The sequence below is a fragment of the Drosophila erecta genome, unplaced genomic scaffold (assembly GCF_003286155.1).
Source record: "Drosophila erecta strain 14021-0224.00,06,07 unplaced genomic scaffold, DereRS2 tig00000055-arrow-pilon, whole genome shotgun sequence".
NCBI lineage: Eukaryota > Metazoa > Arthropoda > Insecta > Diptera > Drosophilidae > Drosophila > Drosophila erecta.
In genome coordinates this window covers 18,593,204-18,608,215 of record NW_020825200.1, presented here as the reverse complement: position 1 = coordinate 18,608,215, position 15,012 = coordinate 18,593,204, and the positions used below count along the sequence as shown (strand labels likewise).

Below are 15,012 nucleotides of genomic sequence, written 5' to 3'. Positions count from 1 at the left end.
CCTTTACCTCGTTAAGAGGTTGCCAAATATAATCAATCAATTTGAAATTACTTGCATAAGTTGGTCTTCAATTGTTGCAACCAGAACCTTTTGAAAAAAATTGGATATTTTACTTCCCAATCCTAAGCTTTACTGTTAACAAATACCTGAAAAGATAACTTTAGTATATTTTTCGATTATATCTAGTAGCTTTAAGTTTAATCATCTTCTTTTGCATAGCATAGGAATTTACATTAATACCATTGGTGGTTTCAGGGGTAGAAGTACTTGAAAAAGCTCATCGTGAATATACAAAAAAAGGTCCTTGAAATGCAGCTAGACTTCTATCAAGAATTCTACGTAAATTTAAGTTTTTATCTTTTTTGTACTCTGGGCCAAAAAAGATGGAAATGTTAAAATAAAAGTGTACTTTAGATAAGTACTTCTATAAATACTTTTTATAAATAGAAAAAATATCAATCAAAAAACAAAAGAGAGCCTGACACATACTTTTCGGGGAATCTACTATAGTTTATCCATTTACATTTCATTTTACATTATAGTAAAAGCTTAAGAATCCAATTTTATAGGTATGTCAAAAATATTTTGGTCACACACGCTCATTTATTATTTGTCTTGCAAATTCTTTCAATTTACTTAAAAGAATTTTTTCATCATAAGAGATTTCTTTTTAAAGACTTTATAAATTTTACCAGAAATACCTTTTCTAATTCATAAATTTGTAATTTCTATGCAAATTTACAAAGTTTGTGTTGGTGTCGCCCTGTATTGCATTCAAGTAATACAGGCCTAGAAGTTAGACAGCTTGTGATTCTCAGACTAGTCAATCAATTTATATCTTTTACAATCGTACTTTATTGCACATTTCCTACATTTTGACGCCTAATGGAATGTGCAACGAAAAAAGAGCTATTGAGGGCAGGAAAGACCAGTCCGCTGTTATTTAATCTAGAAAATAAGCGATAAAACCGATAGATTAGCAGTTGGGCGGTGCAATTGTGCCTTATCGGCTCCCCAATCTCTACATGGCCCGAAATAGGTATTAGACCCACTCAAACGCTATCGAAATGCCAAAGTGGGCACATCTCGGTCTAGCGGCTCTCCTTCTAATTTCCACCTCCCAGGGGGGAGCTGCGGACATCGATTGGTGGGAGAACGCCTCGCTTTACCAGATATATCCGCGCTCCTTCCAGGACAGCGATGGCGATGGCATCGGGGACCTGAAAGGCATTACTTCGAGGCTGGGCTATCTTAAGGAAATAGGCATCACGGCCACCTGGCTGTCGCCCATTTTTACCTCGCCCATGTCGGATTTCGGCTACGACATCTCCAACTTTTACGACATCGATCCGATATTCGGCACTCTCGACGATTTCGATGCCCTGATAGTGGAGGCCAAGTCGCTGGGCGTAAAGATCATCCTCGACTTTGTACCCAACCATTCCAGTGACGAGAACGTGTGGTTTGAAAAGTCAGTGAATCGCGAAGACGGCTACGATGACTTCTACGTGTGGGACGATGGAAAGCTGAATGAGGAAACTGGTGGAAGAGATCCTCCCTCTAACTGGGTCAGTGTGTTCAGCGGACCCATGTGGACGTGGAACGAAAAGCGCCAGCAGTTCTTCCTGCACCAGTTTCAGGTGAAGCAACCGGATCTAAACTTTACCAATCCAATGGTCAGGGAGCACATGCTGGATGTCTTGAAGTTTTGGCTGGACCGCGGAGTTGATGGATTCCGTATTGATGCAGTTCCACACATCTACGAGCACCGCAATGCAGACGGCTCCTATCCGGATGAACCGGTAAGCGGCTGGAGTAGTGACCCCAACGCCTACGACTACCACGATCACATCTACACCAAGGATCAGCCGGCCACGGTGGATCTCATGTACGAGTGGCGGGAGTTTTTGGATAACTATCGGGAGCAGAATGGAGGCGATTCACGGGTTCTGTTGGCCGAGGCCTATTCCTCCGTGGAGACTCTGAGTGCTTATTTCGGAAACAGCACCCATCAGGGTACCCAGCTGCCCATGAACTTCCAGTTGATGTATCTCAGTGGCTACTCAACCGCAGAGGACGTTGTGGGCTCCATCGACTACTGGATGAATACCATGTGGAAGGAGCACCAAACGGCCAACTGGGTCGTTGGCAATCACGACACAAACAGAGTTGCTGATCGTATGGGAGCTCACGAAGTGGATCTGCTCAATGTGATCGTAAACGCCCTGCCAGGTGCTTCTGTGACCTACTACGGCGAGGAAATCGGCATGTCCAACGTGGACGTGGAGTGTACCGGCGACTCTTGCGAAGATCGCGACGGAGAGCGCACGCCAATGCAGTGGACGGCTGGAAAGAACGCCGACTTTTCTGATGGGCAGTCCACCTGGCTACCCCTAAGCCCCGAATATCAGAGGTACAATGTGCAGACGGAACGCGGTGTTTCCAGATCTTCCCTTAACATCTTCAAGGGTCTCCAGGCTCTTAAGAGCAGTGCCGCCTTTCTTGCGTTCAAGGAGGATGGCGGTTTCTCCTATGAGGCGGTGACGAAACAGGTTCTACAGATCATCCGGTAGGTGGATCCATTCCTCTTCTATAGCTGGTCTTAAGCTTCGGTATCCTACAGCACAAACAAGATCAGCGAGGAGTATCGAATCCTGGTTAACATGGGCAACGATATGGAAATCCTCGATGGGCTGGCCTCCAAAACCTACGAGTATGTGCTGGTCACCGCCTACTCCACACACTATCCGGGGTAAGTTTCACTCCTTTCTAATCTATACCTTTAATTTACATAAAACAATCTGCAGGCAAAAAGCATATCTGTCGGAGAGAATCATTCTCATGCCCTACGAAGCAGTCGTTTTGCGCTGGTTGGCTTAACTTGTACTTATTTTGTTGTATCAAGGAGTACTTGTTTATTTCGCGTTTATCAGTATCGAATGGGGTCCCCCATAAAGATAAGCCCTGTTTCTGACAGAAGTTCGACGCAAGTGTTCCCAGAAATATATTAAACCGAACTTTGAGTGCCAATTACCACATCTAGATTTTATAGACACCCACTTAAGATATAGGCATTTGGCCTTAGCTATCGCTATGGATTAACCTGGATATCAACGGATCGACAGTAATCCTACGAATAATCGACCAATAAATGAAATGACTATTATTCAAGACTTCCAGTAGCCTTACCTATCGCTGTGGATTAAGCTGGGAATCAACGCGATCGACAGCAATCGAACCAATTACCTAATTGACCAATAAATGAGGTGACTATTATTCAGAACTTCCAGTGGGGCGGTGTCTAATCAGTGCTTATAAAACTTGACTTGGGGCCATGGTAAAGATAAGCGCAGTGAGCTGAGTAAGTTAGGGAGTTATACAATACAATTGTGTTATTCTTTATTAAGCACCTATTCTATTAGTTCAAACTGTGCTCAGCACAACCGCTTCCTTGGGCAACAGCAACACGGAGTTGGCAAAGGTGAGGTCGCTAGAAAGATAAAATGGTTAGTGTCTTATGGATAAAGATATTTTGTGGTGTCCAGTGCTTACTTCTTGCGACGCACACTCTTATCATTCACCACCACATACTTCAGTTGTGTGGATAGGGCGGTGAAGACAGAGTCCAAGTTGATCGATTCCACATCATCGTTGATGTTGATGAGGGTGATGTAGGACTTGTAGCCTGCCAGTGATCTGTTGATAAAGAGTCAAGTCAAGATCAAGCACTTGGGTAAATTAAACGACTGTTCCAGCTTACCGCTTGAAGGCCAACACGTTAGGACCTATGGCTGTTACGGAGACATCGCCCTGCTTCAAAGTGGGCTCATCACGCAGAGCTCGGAGCTGCTTGTAGACGTTCAGGTGGCTCAGGGCGATGCCACGCTCCTTCTTCACATTGACCAACTTGTAATTGCTGGCCACCGGCAGCCAGGTGACCGAGGCGTTGGAGAAGCCGGCGTTGACTTCGTCGCTCCACTGGAAAGGAGTGCGCACCGGATCGCGGGTGAGGCGCTCGAACTCCTGTTCGTTTGACTGGCAGGCCTGTGGGTCCACGGTGTCCTCCCAGCTGATCCAAACGTCGGTCATGCCCATCTCCTCGCCCTGGTAGGTCACACTCAAGCCGGGCAGGCCCATGATGATCATGTTGCAGGCGTCGATGCGATCGGCACCCAAACGGGAGCCAATGCGACTCTGGTCGTGGTTGCCGAACACCCAGTTAGCCACCTGACCTTCTGGCATGTTGTCCAGCCAGTTGTGGATTAGCTCCGAGTAGTGGTAGGCATCGGAGCTGTAGCTGATCTTGGCCAGCAGCTCGAAATTGAAGGGGATCTGGGAGCCGAGGTGGGTGCCGTTTCCATAGTACTGCATCAACACTTCCAGGGGGGAGTAGGCCTCGGTGAGCAGGACGCGGTCGTCGCCACCCAACTCGGCGTCTATCTCCTCGATCACATCGCGGAAAGCGTAAACCAGCTCCAGGGTCTCGGGTTGATCGGTGGTGTAGATGTGCTGCAGGTAGGTGTAGTCCTCGGGATCGCTCACTTCCTCGTTCCGGGGTTCATCGGGCCAGTTGCCGTCGGCATCAGCTGGAACTTCGTAGACATGAGGCACAGCGTCGATGCGGAAGCCATAAGCTCCCTTTCGCAGCCAGAAGCGGAGCACATCCTTCATGGCTTCAACGACCTTGGGGTTGCGGTAGTTCAGATCCGGCTGCTTGGCGTGGAACTGGTGGAGATAGTACGCCTGCCGTTGCTCGTTCCAGGTCCACATGGATCCGCGGAACACGGACAGCCAGTTGGTGGGTGGCTGGCGGATGCCGTTGACCACCTTGCCAGTATGCCACACGTAGAAATCCTTGTACTCTTCCTCGCCAGCGGCCGATCGGACGAACCAGTCGCACTCGTCACTAGTGTGGTTTGGCACAAAGTCCAGAATGATCTTGATGTCCAGCTCCTTAGCGCGAGCAACCAGCGCATCGAAATCCTCCATTGTGCCGAAGATGGGATCAATATCTTTAAGATCAGCCACATCGTAGCCGAAATCAGCCATGGGCGAGGTGAAGATCGGGGATAACCAGGTGGCTGTGATGCCGATTTCCTTCAGGTAAGGCAGCTGTTGCGTAATACCTGAGTGCGAGGGTGAAGTAAGATATACACGTAAGTATAACGCTTTCGAACCGCTTACTCACCAACGAGATCTCCCACACCGTCGCCATCGCTATCCTTAAAAGACCTGGGGTATATCTGGTAGAACTGTCCCGTCTTCCACCAGCCAACCTCCGCCAGCGAAGGTAGAGCCAAAGCCAAAAGGCAGGAGAGCACCAGCAACTTGCACATGGCTCCCACTAAATCGATCGATTGCCAATGGCCAGAGGGATTATAAGGTGCCTCTATTTAAGCATACCGCTCACATTGATAACGTGGCGATAAGCCAACCATATAGCAAACTATTTTTGATTAGCTCCGAGGGGCTGGCAGATTTACGATCGCCCGGTACGCCGAATGGGTTCTCATGATACGCAGGCTGTGGAATTTATTGGAGTCGAATTTGCGGCTTCTATAGCCAGCTCACGCCCGAAGATCATGAGACAGATTGGCCGGAAAATGAATCCAACTGCATAGCAGTATCTTATCGGGCCACTGAGTTCTTGGATTTCGCAGGGGGGAGTAATTTATTGGCCTACTTTTGGGACAATAAAAGTGGGCGAATGGGGGTTCAAGGTTGTGATAACTGATTTTGTTAGAATGATTTAATAACTGAATCTATATGAGTGTAGGTCATAATTGAGCTGATGTTGGTAGAAATTTGATTTGATTGGTGTTTTTTGATGTTAGACCACTGTCGTCAGTTAGGACGTCACCAGTCTTAGAAGCACGCTCAAATCATATCGCATACTTTAAATTGCATTACTTTAAGAAATAAATTAAAAGTTAAGTTCAGTTGATGAATCCTTCGGGGAACACCCGTCAATATAAAAAGAAAACAAAAAAGTTTTCAGGAAAATCTATAGAAAAGTTCAAAATATATTCAAAAATATGAAAAAATATCAAAACATTTTTCAAAAGTGTAGGCATGACAGTTTTGGGCGGTATGTGGGCGTTAGAGAAGGCAACATTTGGAAACTTACGCTGCGTCTATGTATCTGAAAGCTGCATGCTTAATCTCAACAATCTAGCTTTTGTAGCTCCTGAGATTGAGGCGTTGATACGGACCGACAGACGGAAAGTGTTTAAAAAGTGTGGGCGTGGCGGCTTGGGCGGTTTGTTGGCGTTGCAAAAAGAATTCTTGGCAATTCGGTAGACAAGACTAATAATAATGTACAAAATATCAAAATATGTACTAGAGAGTTCACGTCGAGTCTCAACTTACTAGATCTTACCGAGATCCCGACGTTCATACGTACATGGCCAGATCGACTCGGCTATTGATCCTGATCAAGAATATCTATCTTTATATGGTCGGAAACGCTTCCATCTGTCTGTAACGTACTTTCAACGAATCCTAGTATACCCTTTTACTCTACGATTATAAATAGTATAAATATACTCTAACGGGTATAAATAGACCTAGTTATGCGCATTATAATCCCGATATTATGCTCAGATATTATCACTATCGGATTCAATTAGAAAGTAACTGCGAATAACTTGTACAAAACATCTTCCATTCTTACTTTGGAGTCAAAGGTCTCATCATATATTTTCCCCAGGTGGCCATACAGGCTTTCGCACCGAAGAGTGAGAATCGATAAGACCTTTAGATTATCGCCGTATATAAGAGACCGATTCCAATCATACCACTTACAGTTAGCAATGACCACTTGGACTAGCTTGTTCGTGCTTTTGGGCCTTGGCCTTCTGGCCGTCGATGCCGCGGCACCGTGGTGGAAGACCGCTTCCTTCTACCAGATCTACCCAAGATCCTTCAAAGACAGTGACGGAGATGGAATCGGAGACTTGAACGGAGTGACCGAGAAGCTGGAGTACCTTAAGGAGATCGGTGTGACCGCCACCTGGCTCTCTCCCTTTCTGAAGTCCCCTATGGCCGACTTCGGCTACGATATTTCCGATTTCAAGGCAGTCGATCCTCTCTTCGGAACGATGGAGGACTTCGAGAATATGGTCTCCCGTGCCAAGGAGCTGGGTGTCAAGATTATTCTCGACTTCGTGCCCAATCATTCCAGCGATGAGTGCGACTGGTTTCTGCGCTCGGCTGCCGGCGAGGAGGAGTATAAGGACTACTACATCTGGCACGCGGGATTCCTCAATGAGGACGGAACCCGTAGCCCGCCCACCAATTGGGTGAGCGTCTTCCGCGGCAGCGCATGGGAGTGGCACGAGGGTCGCCAGGAGTACTACCTGCATCAGTTCCACAAGAAGCAGCCGGACTTCAACTTCCGTAATCCCGTCGTGCGCGAGGAGATGAACAACGTGCTGCGCTTCTGGCTGGAAAAAGGCGTCGACGGGTTCCGCGTGGATGCCATCTATCACGCCTTTGAAATTGAGGCCGATGAGAATGGAAACTATCCCGATGAGCCTCGCAACGAGTGGACCAACGACCCAGATGAGTACGGATACACCCACAAGATCTACACTGTGGATCAGCCAGAGACCCCGCACTTGGTGTAAGTTTGGATGGTTACGGATAAAGCCAGAAACTCAATTAAGCTTTCTTTATAAACGAGTACAGATACGAATGGCGCCAAATCCTGGAGCAGTTCCAGGTTGACAATGGCGGAGATGAGCGGTGAGTCTTGGACTTACCTGTATATCTTTTATACATAAGTTATCATGTTTGCCCTTTTTAGCATTTTGATGGTGGAGACCTGGTCCCCAATTGAAATCGTAATGCATTACTATGGCAACGAAACCGCCGATGGAGCCCAGATACCGTTCAACTTCCAGCTGATAAGCAATCTGCACTTCGATTCCGATGCCTATCACTACGAGTACTTGATTAACAACTGGCTTAATCTGATGCCCGAGGGCAAGAGCGCCAACTGGGTGGTAAGCTTATAAGCAATTAGCAATAAGTTGATAATTTCAATTAAATTTTTTCAAGACTAATGACCAGTAATAACCCACGTAAACAGATCGGTAACCACGACAAGAACCGTGTGGGCTCTCGATTCGGCGCAGATCGAGTTGACCTCTTCAACATCCTGCTGCTCACTCTGCCCGGCTGCAGCATCACTTACCAAGGCGAGGAGCTGGGCATGCTGGACGGCTATGTGTCCTGGAAGGACACCGTGGATCCGCAGGCCTGCAACGGCTTCGAGTCCAACTACATGGAAACCTCCCGCGACCCAGCCCGCACTCCGATGCACTGGTCGGATCAGAGGATGGCTGGTTTCACCACTGGCAGGAGCACCTGGCTGCCCGTCTCCACGGACTATCGCCAGAGGAATGTGAAGACCGAGCGCGGCGTGTCCCTGAGCCACCTGAACGTGTTCAAGCGTCTGCAGCAACTCCGCCAGGAGCCCAGCATTGAGCAAGGATCCACCGAGGTCAAGGCTGTTAGTAACTACGTCCTGGCCGTCAAGCGGTGAGTTCGCGAACCATTCTTTCTTCTACTAGTACATAAGCAACGCTTATTTTTTGAAATACAAATGAAATACCATTCCTTGCAGCCACCTGAGCGGCGACTACGTCTACATCTCTCTGTTCAACATCTTCGACTCCATCGAGAATGTGGACCTGTCCAGTGTGTTCGGCGGCCTGCCCGCCAGCTTCCAGTACGCCCTGGTCACCGAGAAGTCCATCAAGAAGGTCGGCGACCAGTTGTCCGCCCGCAGCGTCACCCTCATGCCCCACGAGGCCATTGTGCTCCGCTCCTCAACAACGGCTTAATTCCGTGAATTAACTCGTGATGAATTAAACACTTTAAAAGCATTATGATTCAACATTATCATTCAGCATTGTTCCCGGCGAAAATTCCCGAAAACACTCGATTAGTACCAGTATTTGGTAGCAATGGGGCACACTGATAGCCAATCGCACAACAATTTATGTACGGTATGTAGATACCGTGTCCATACCGCGAAGAAGGCACACCCATTCTCGTAAAGCATTTATTCCTTGTGATAGAAAATTCAGTTTATTTCGAACAGTTGTACAAGTGCTAAAACTTTATATGTGGTGGTTATTGGGGCGAGATTTGTTTTAGATATGATTTTAGATTTTTATAGTACTCTAAACGCTTTTGTAGCCTATATGCCTACGTTCCTCTTCGCTGATAAGTACTAAGTACCCCTTCCCAAAAGTTCGGCATCGGATCTAACTGTCAACTGAGAGTGGTGCGCCCATGCTCTCACAAGATCTGTGCTGCGCTCTCTTTTTTCTCACGAGCGTGTGCGCAGTTTATAAATAAAAGACATGCATATTGTTCATGGGCGTAGAAAATATTCAAGTTCGGCGGGGGTCTTACAAACTTCAAAAGCTTATTTAACATATATTGTGTAATTTGTGAAAGCGATTCATATAAATCGGATATTTTCACTTGATGCACACTCTCGCTCTCTAACTGTAACGGAATGCAATATGCTCACTTGATATACATACCCACCCCCCAACTAAGCCCATGCACTTTTCTCCCACGCTCTCTGAAATTTATAACGGATAGCCTCGCATAATTCTGTTTGCATTCGATCGCCAGTCGCATTTGTCTTCTGCCCAAGGCAGATGTGCTTTAATCGCACCGCTTTATTAAATATAGACTGACGCAATGATCATACAACGCCTGGCAGCCTTCTTCGCATTGCTGCTCCAGTTACTATGCCCTACTCTAGGTCAACAGTACCCCAACTACCATGCGGACTTTGTGGGCATGGGGGGACAGGGCGCTGACCTCAAGTGGTGGCAGACCGCGGCCTTCTATCAGATCTACCCAAGGTCATTTAAAGACAGCAACGGCGATGGCGTGGGTGATCTGAATGGTGAGTGGAGCGGTTTAATAGGTATGCAACAGTAAGTATAATTCACCCGTTTATCAGGCATCGCGGAGCAACTTCCCTACCTCAAGGAGCTGGGAATCACGGCCACTTGGCTGTCGCCCATCTTTACCTCACCGATGGCTGACTTTGGCTACGATATAGCCAACTTCACTGAGATTGCTCCTATTTTCGGAACAATGGCGGACTTTGAGCACCTGATGGAGGTTGCCAAAAAGCTAGAGATCAAGATCATCCTGGACTTTGTACCAAACCATTCGAGTGATGAATGTGAGTGGTTCCGTCGTTCGGCGGCTCGTGATCCAGAATTTAAGGACTTCTACGTATGGCATCCTGGGCGTATGGAGAACGGAAATCGCCATCCGCCCTCCAATTGGATCAGCGTTTTCCGGGGAAGTGCCTGGCAGTGGCATGAAGGTCGCCAGGAGTTCTACCTGCACCAGTTCGTGAAGAAGCAACCGGATCTGAACTATCGGAACCCAAAGGTCCGGGAGACCATGAGTGTGAGTAGTCATCGCAAGTGCAGAAGTCTTTTACAATGTTAATATTTTTTCGCAGAACGTTTTAAGATTTTGGCTAGGCAAGGGCGTATCCGGTTTTCGCATTGATGCAGTACCCCATGTGTTTGAAATAGCGCCGGATGCGCAGAATCAGTATCGCGATGAGCCGCGAAACTACTGGGACAACGACCCCGACGACTACGGCTATCTGCAGCACATCTACACCAAGGATCAGCCAGAGACCATTGACCTGGTGTACTCGTGGCGGGCGGTGCTGGACGAGTTCCAGCGGGAGCACGGCGGAGAGGACCGCATCTTAATGGCCGAGACCTACTCACCCATCGATATCGTGATGCAGTACTACGGCAATGCGACGACGGAGGGCGCTCAGCTGCCATTCAACTTTCTACTGATAAGCGAGCTGTCCAACTCGTCGAATGCGCACGCCTACGAGGGAACAGTGCTCAAATGGCTGCAGCACATGCCCAAAGGTCGCACCGCCAACTGGGTGGTAGGTGGTCCATGAGAGAGCAAACATTCCATAAGAAACTAATTGACTTTTCCTCCAGTTGGGTAACCACGATCAGCCCCGAGTGGGCTCCCGGTTGGGCAGGGATCGGGTGGACATGCTGAACATGCTCACTTCCACGCTGCCCGGCGCCAGTGTCACCTACCAGGGTGAGGAGCTGGGCATGACCAATGTGTGGATCTCGTGGAAGGACACGGTGGATCCGTCGGCCTGCAACACCAATCCAAGCATCTATCAGCAGTACTCCCGCGATCCGGAGCGAACGCCCTTCCAGTGGACCGATGGCCAGGACGCTGGGTTCAGCAACTCCAGCAAGACCTGGCTGCCCATCGCCGTGGATTACAAGCAGGTGAATGTGGAGCTGGAGCGGCAGAAGCCCCTCAGTCACCTGAACGTCTTCAAACAGCTCTGGCTGTTGAGGAAGCAGTCCCAGACCCTTCAACGCGGCGAAACTGAAGTGAAGGCCCTCAGCGACGCAGTTTTGTCCGTTAAAAGGTGACAGATAATAACAATAGCAATAAAATTCGACAATAACAATAGCTTTCCGCAGGTATCTCGAACGTGATTTCACCTATTTGACCCTCTTGAACATTTACGACGGAGTAGAAACCGTAAATCTGTTGCAGAGTTTCCCAGACTTGCCACCTCAGCTCAAAGTTGTTGTGGTCACAGAGCGATCCCAAGTCAAAGTGGGGTACGTTAATTATTTTGGTCAGTTACAAAAACCCTTTCTTAATAACTCTTCCCGTTTCGTTTTCAGCGATCTCGTGAACTCCACATCGCTGCAGTTGCAGCCCAAGGATTCGCTGGTCCTGCAGACCCCCTCCTCGTATTACAGCTATGTCACCAACGGAGAGACCCGTTTTCTTCCCGTGCTGGGGGCTTATCTATGGTTGGCTCAAGTGGTTCTCTATTTAACCAACCGATGAGTAACCTCCCTATAATTCATCTGCTGGTTAATAATAAAATACTCACAATAAACTCATTCAAAGCACTTGAGCTGTTATCAGCGGAAAAATCGCTGGGGGGCCGTCTATAAAAGCGGGCTCCCGCCAGTTGACTTGGTCAGTCAGACATGCAGTGTTTTAAAACCTTAACCACGATACTTCTCTTGGGGCTCCATTGTGCCCTTGGGAGGGCAGCAGCAGTGGATCTCGACCTTGAGAGAGCCACCACAGCCACAGACACCACTCGAGATTGGTGGCAAGTGGCGCAATTCTATCAAATCTATCCGCGCTCCTACAAGGACTCCGATGGCGATGGCATTGGCGACCTGCAGGGTATCATCTCCAAGTTGGACTACCTGAAAGAGATTGGGGTGACTGCAACCTGGCTTTCGCCCATCTACAGTTCGCCCATGGCTGACTTTGGATACGATATATCCGACTTCTTCGACATTCAGCCGGAGTACGGCACCCTGGCCGACTTCGATGAACTGATCGCCGAGGCTAAGAAGCGGAACATCAAGATCATCCTGGACTTTGTACCGAACCACTCGAGCGATGAAAACGTCTGGTTCCAGAAGTCTGTCAAGAGGGAGAAAGGCTATGAGGACTACTACATGTGGCACGATGGCTACGTGAATGCTTCGACTGGGCAAAGGGAACCCCCGTCCAACTGGCTTCAAGCCTTCCGCGGAAGCGCCTGGGAGTGGAACGAAGAACGCCAACAGTACTACCTCCACCAGTTCGCCGTCAAGCAGCCGGATCTCAACTACCGCAACCCCGCCGTGGTTGCCCAGATGAAGCGGGTGCTCACCTACTGGCTGGATCGAGGAGTGGCTGGATTCCGCATGGACGCGGTGCCGTGGTGCTTTGAGGTGTTGCCCGACGCCGATGGTCGGTATCCCGACGAGCCGTTGAGTGGCTACACCGATGATCCGGATGACTCCTCCTATCTGAAGCACATCTACACCCAGGATCTTCGCGAGACTGTGGAGATGGTGTTTCAGTGGCGCACTCTGCTGGATGATTACCAGCGCATCCATGGCGGCGACACTCGAGTTATCATGGTGGAGACATATTCCGGCCTGGACTATGTGATGCAGTTCTATGGCAATCGTACCACCAAGGGCGCCCAGATGCCCTTTAACTTTCAGTTTATTATTGGCGGCAATGGAGACAAGAACAACACCCTGCTCAATGCGACGGGATTTGTGAAGATAATCAACAGCTGGTTGAGCCAAATGCCGCCTGGGCAGACGGCAAACTGGGTGGTGAGTGATTCAGGACATTTCCAGCGCTTGTATGTTTATATTATTCGATATTAAACTTCGAATTTTTCATCTACAGATGGGTAATCACGACCAGCGGCGAGTGGGTAGTCGCTACGGCCAGAACCGCATCGACTTGATGAACATGCTGCAGATGTTCCTGCCCGGCGTCAGCATCACCTACCAGGGAGAGGAGTTGGGAATGACTGACCTGGACATCAGCTGGGAGGACAGCCGGGATCCTGCAGCCTGCAATTCCAACTCGGATATCTACGAGCAGTTCACTCGCGATCCCGCCCGAACTCCATTCCAGTGGAGCGATGAGGCCAACGCAGGGTTCTCCACGAACGCCACCACCTGGCTGCCAATCAATCCGAACTACGTTACCGTAAATGCAAAGTCGGAGAACTCCACGAGTCCCAGCCACTTGAGCCTGTACAAGCAGCTGGTGGAGCTGCGAAAGTCCAAGACTCTGCAGATGGGCGCCACTCGATATGCGAATGTGGGCGACAATGTGGTGGCCATCAGGAGGTATCTGAGTGGGGAACCCACCTACGTGCTGGTGGCCAATGTGCTGGACTCCAGTGTCTCCGGAATAGACGTAGCCAGTGCCATATATGCGAGTGGTAGCTACAAAATCAAGCTGCTCAATCCGCAAGCCAATGCCGCAGTTGGGTAAGTCTCCTCTTCCAACCTTTAGTCAAGTCGTCAGCCAACTTTTCTTTTCCCTCTCCTCATCACAGCGATAGCGTCACACTGAGCAACTTGGCGTTGAGCCCTTACGCAGCCCTGATTTTGGAGTCTGTCTAGAGTTTATGTAATCATAATCATAAGTTTGAGGAAGAACAATGCGTATACATAAAGTACATCGATAATGTCTTGCTATATGGGCGCATAAGTCATTGGGGCGCACGGCATTGAAAAACTTTTCAATTTTAAGGTCGCGTGCTGGGCCAACTTATTATAAATTATTAAGCAACTTTGTCCTGGTTCAAGAGTCACAGTCGCGCGGGCTGCTGGGGGAGCAGCAGAAATTCCATTAGACGTGATTGATAAGACACACAAATCACGCATACGCAGCGTTGCTGCCTCGCAAACCAAAAGACCGCAGAGGTGATTCGGAAATGAGGCAAACATCAGCGGGAGCGCGTGGGCATGGCCTGTGTGGGTGCCTGGGTGAGCTGGTGGTTTTCACCTACGCAGTTAGCAGCCGAACGGAATAGGAGCCTGTTTGGCATTTAATTACCAATATAAAAAATGGGAAATTGTGGAGAAACTATGCCTGACGTCCTAAATGACTTTAAACTTCTGTGCCCTTCTGGGCTCAAAAGCCCAGTTGAGTAGTGCAGAGCTCATCACCTACAATAGTCCTGTCAGCAACTTTGGTGGCAACCCTTCCCCAAAAACGTCAGCAGCACCAAAAACATCAATCCGCAAAACATCAGGTACGTGAGAGCCATTCAAATGAGCGAGTGCTGGCAACCCGTTGGACGCCAGTTATGAGCCATGTCTGCGGTGCAATTAATGAGCGGCCAGTGATTAAATGAACTTTCAGGCTTCACCTGGCCAGCTCTGCAGTTGGCACGTGCCAAATCAGAAGCGAGGGAGCGAGGGAGCGATGGAGGGAGGGAGCGAGGGGAGCGCAGCTCGTTAGGACCTGGTCCGAAATCAAACTCAAATATTAGCCTCGCACTATTAATATGCAAACGCTGTCGGAGCCTCGAATACGTTGCCCTAATGTGCAAGGGTGTGCGGGATGGGGATGCTTTGCTTGCTTCCGGCTTTTTGGGCCATGAGTCCTTGCAGATTACAGCGGGCTTAA

The 15,012-nt window shown here is 48.8% G+C and overlaps 5 protein-coding genes across 5 annotated transcripts; 4 read left to right on the top strand and 1 right to left on the bottom strand.

Annotated features, from left to right (window-relative positions):
• The first annotated feature begins 1,053 nt into the window (after positions 1–1,053).
• On the top strand, positions 1,054–3,276 carry LOC6543262 (maltase A2). Its single transcript, XM_001970424.3, has 3 exons — positions 1,054–2,569; positions 2,624–2,752; positions 2,808–3,276. Exons 1-3 carry the CDS (start codon positions 1,068–1,070, stop codon positions 2,878–2,880), a joined length of 1,704 nt encoding a protein of 567 aa, XP_001970460.1. The 5' UTR covers positions 1,054–1,067; the 3' UTR covers positions 2,881–3,276.
• An 86-nt stretch (positions 3,277–3,362) lies between these two features.
• Positions 3,363–5,368, bottom strand: LOC6542712 (maltase A3). Its single transcript, XM_001970423.3, has 4 exons — positions 5,189–5,368; positions 3,761–5,126; positions 3,553–3,696; positions 3,363–3,490 (listed from the first exon to the last, which is right to left on the bottom strand). The coding sequence occupies exons 1-4, from the start codon at positions 5,334–5,336 to the stop codon at positions 3,424–3,426; spliced, it is 1,725 nt and encodes a 574-aa protein (XP_001970459.1). The 5' UTR covers positions 5,337–5,368; the 3' UTR covers positions 3,363–3,423.
• A 1,439-nt stretch (positions 5,369–6,807) lies between these two features.
• Positions 6,808–8,894, top strand: LOC6542318 (maltase A3). The gene is made up of 5 exons (XM_001970422.3): positions 6,808–7,624; positions 7,690–7,746; positions 7,808–8,006; positions 8,093–8,544; positions 8,630–8,894. The coding sequence occupies exons 1-5, from the start codon at positions 6,813–6,815 to the stop codon at positions 8,847–8,849; spliced, it is 1,740 nt and encodes a 579-aa protein (XP_001970458.1). The 5' UTR covers positions 6,808–6,812; the 3' UTR covers positions 8,850–8,894.
• Positions 8,895–9,631: 737 nt separating this feature from the next.
• LOC6542254 (maltase A3) lies at positions 9,632–11,972 on the top strand. The gene is made up of 6 exons (XM_001970421.3): positions 9,632–9,934; positions 9,992–10,452; positions 10,508–10,960; positions 11,019–11,473; positions 11,529–11,672; positions 11,739–11,972. Exons 1-6 carry the CDS (start codon positions 9,724–9,726, stop codon positions 11,905–11,907), a joined length of 1,893 nt encoding a protein of 630 aa, XP_001970457.1. The 5' UTR covers positions 9,632–9,723; the 3' UTR covers positions 11,908–11,972.
• Positions 11,973–12,047: 75 nt separating this feature from the next.
• LOC6542876 (maltase A3) lies at positions 12,048–14,075 on the top strand. Its single transcript, XM_001970420.3, has 3 exons — positions 12,048–13,193; positions 13,270–13,865; positions 13,934–14,075. Exons 1-3 carry the CDS (start codon positions 12,054–12,056, stop codon positions 13,998–14,000), a joined length of 1,803 nt encoding a protein of 600 aa, XP_001970456.1. The 5' UTR covers positions 12,048–12,053; the 3' UTR covers positions 14,001–14,075.
• Positions 14,076–15,012: the final 937 nt, after the last annotated feature.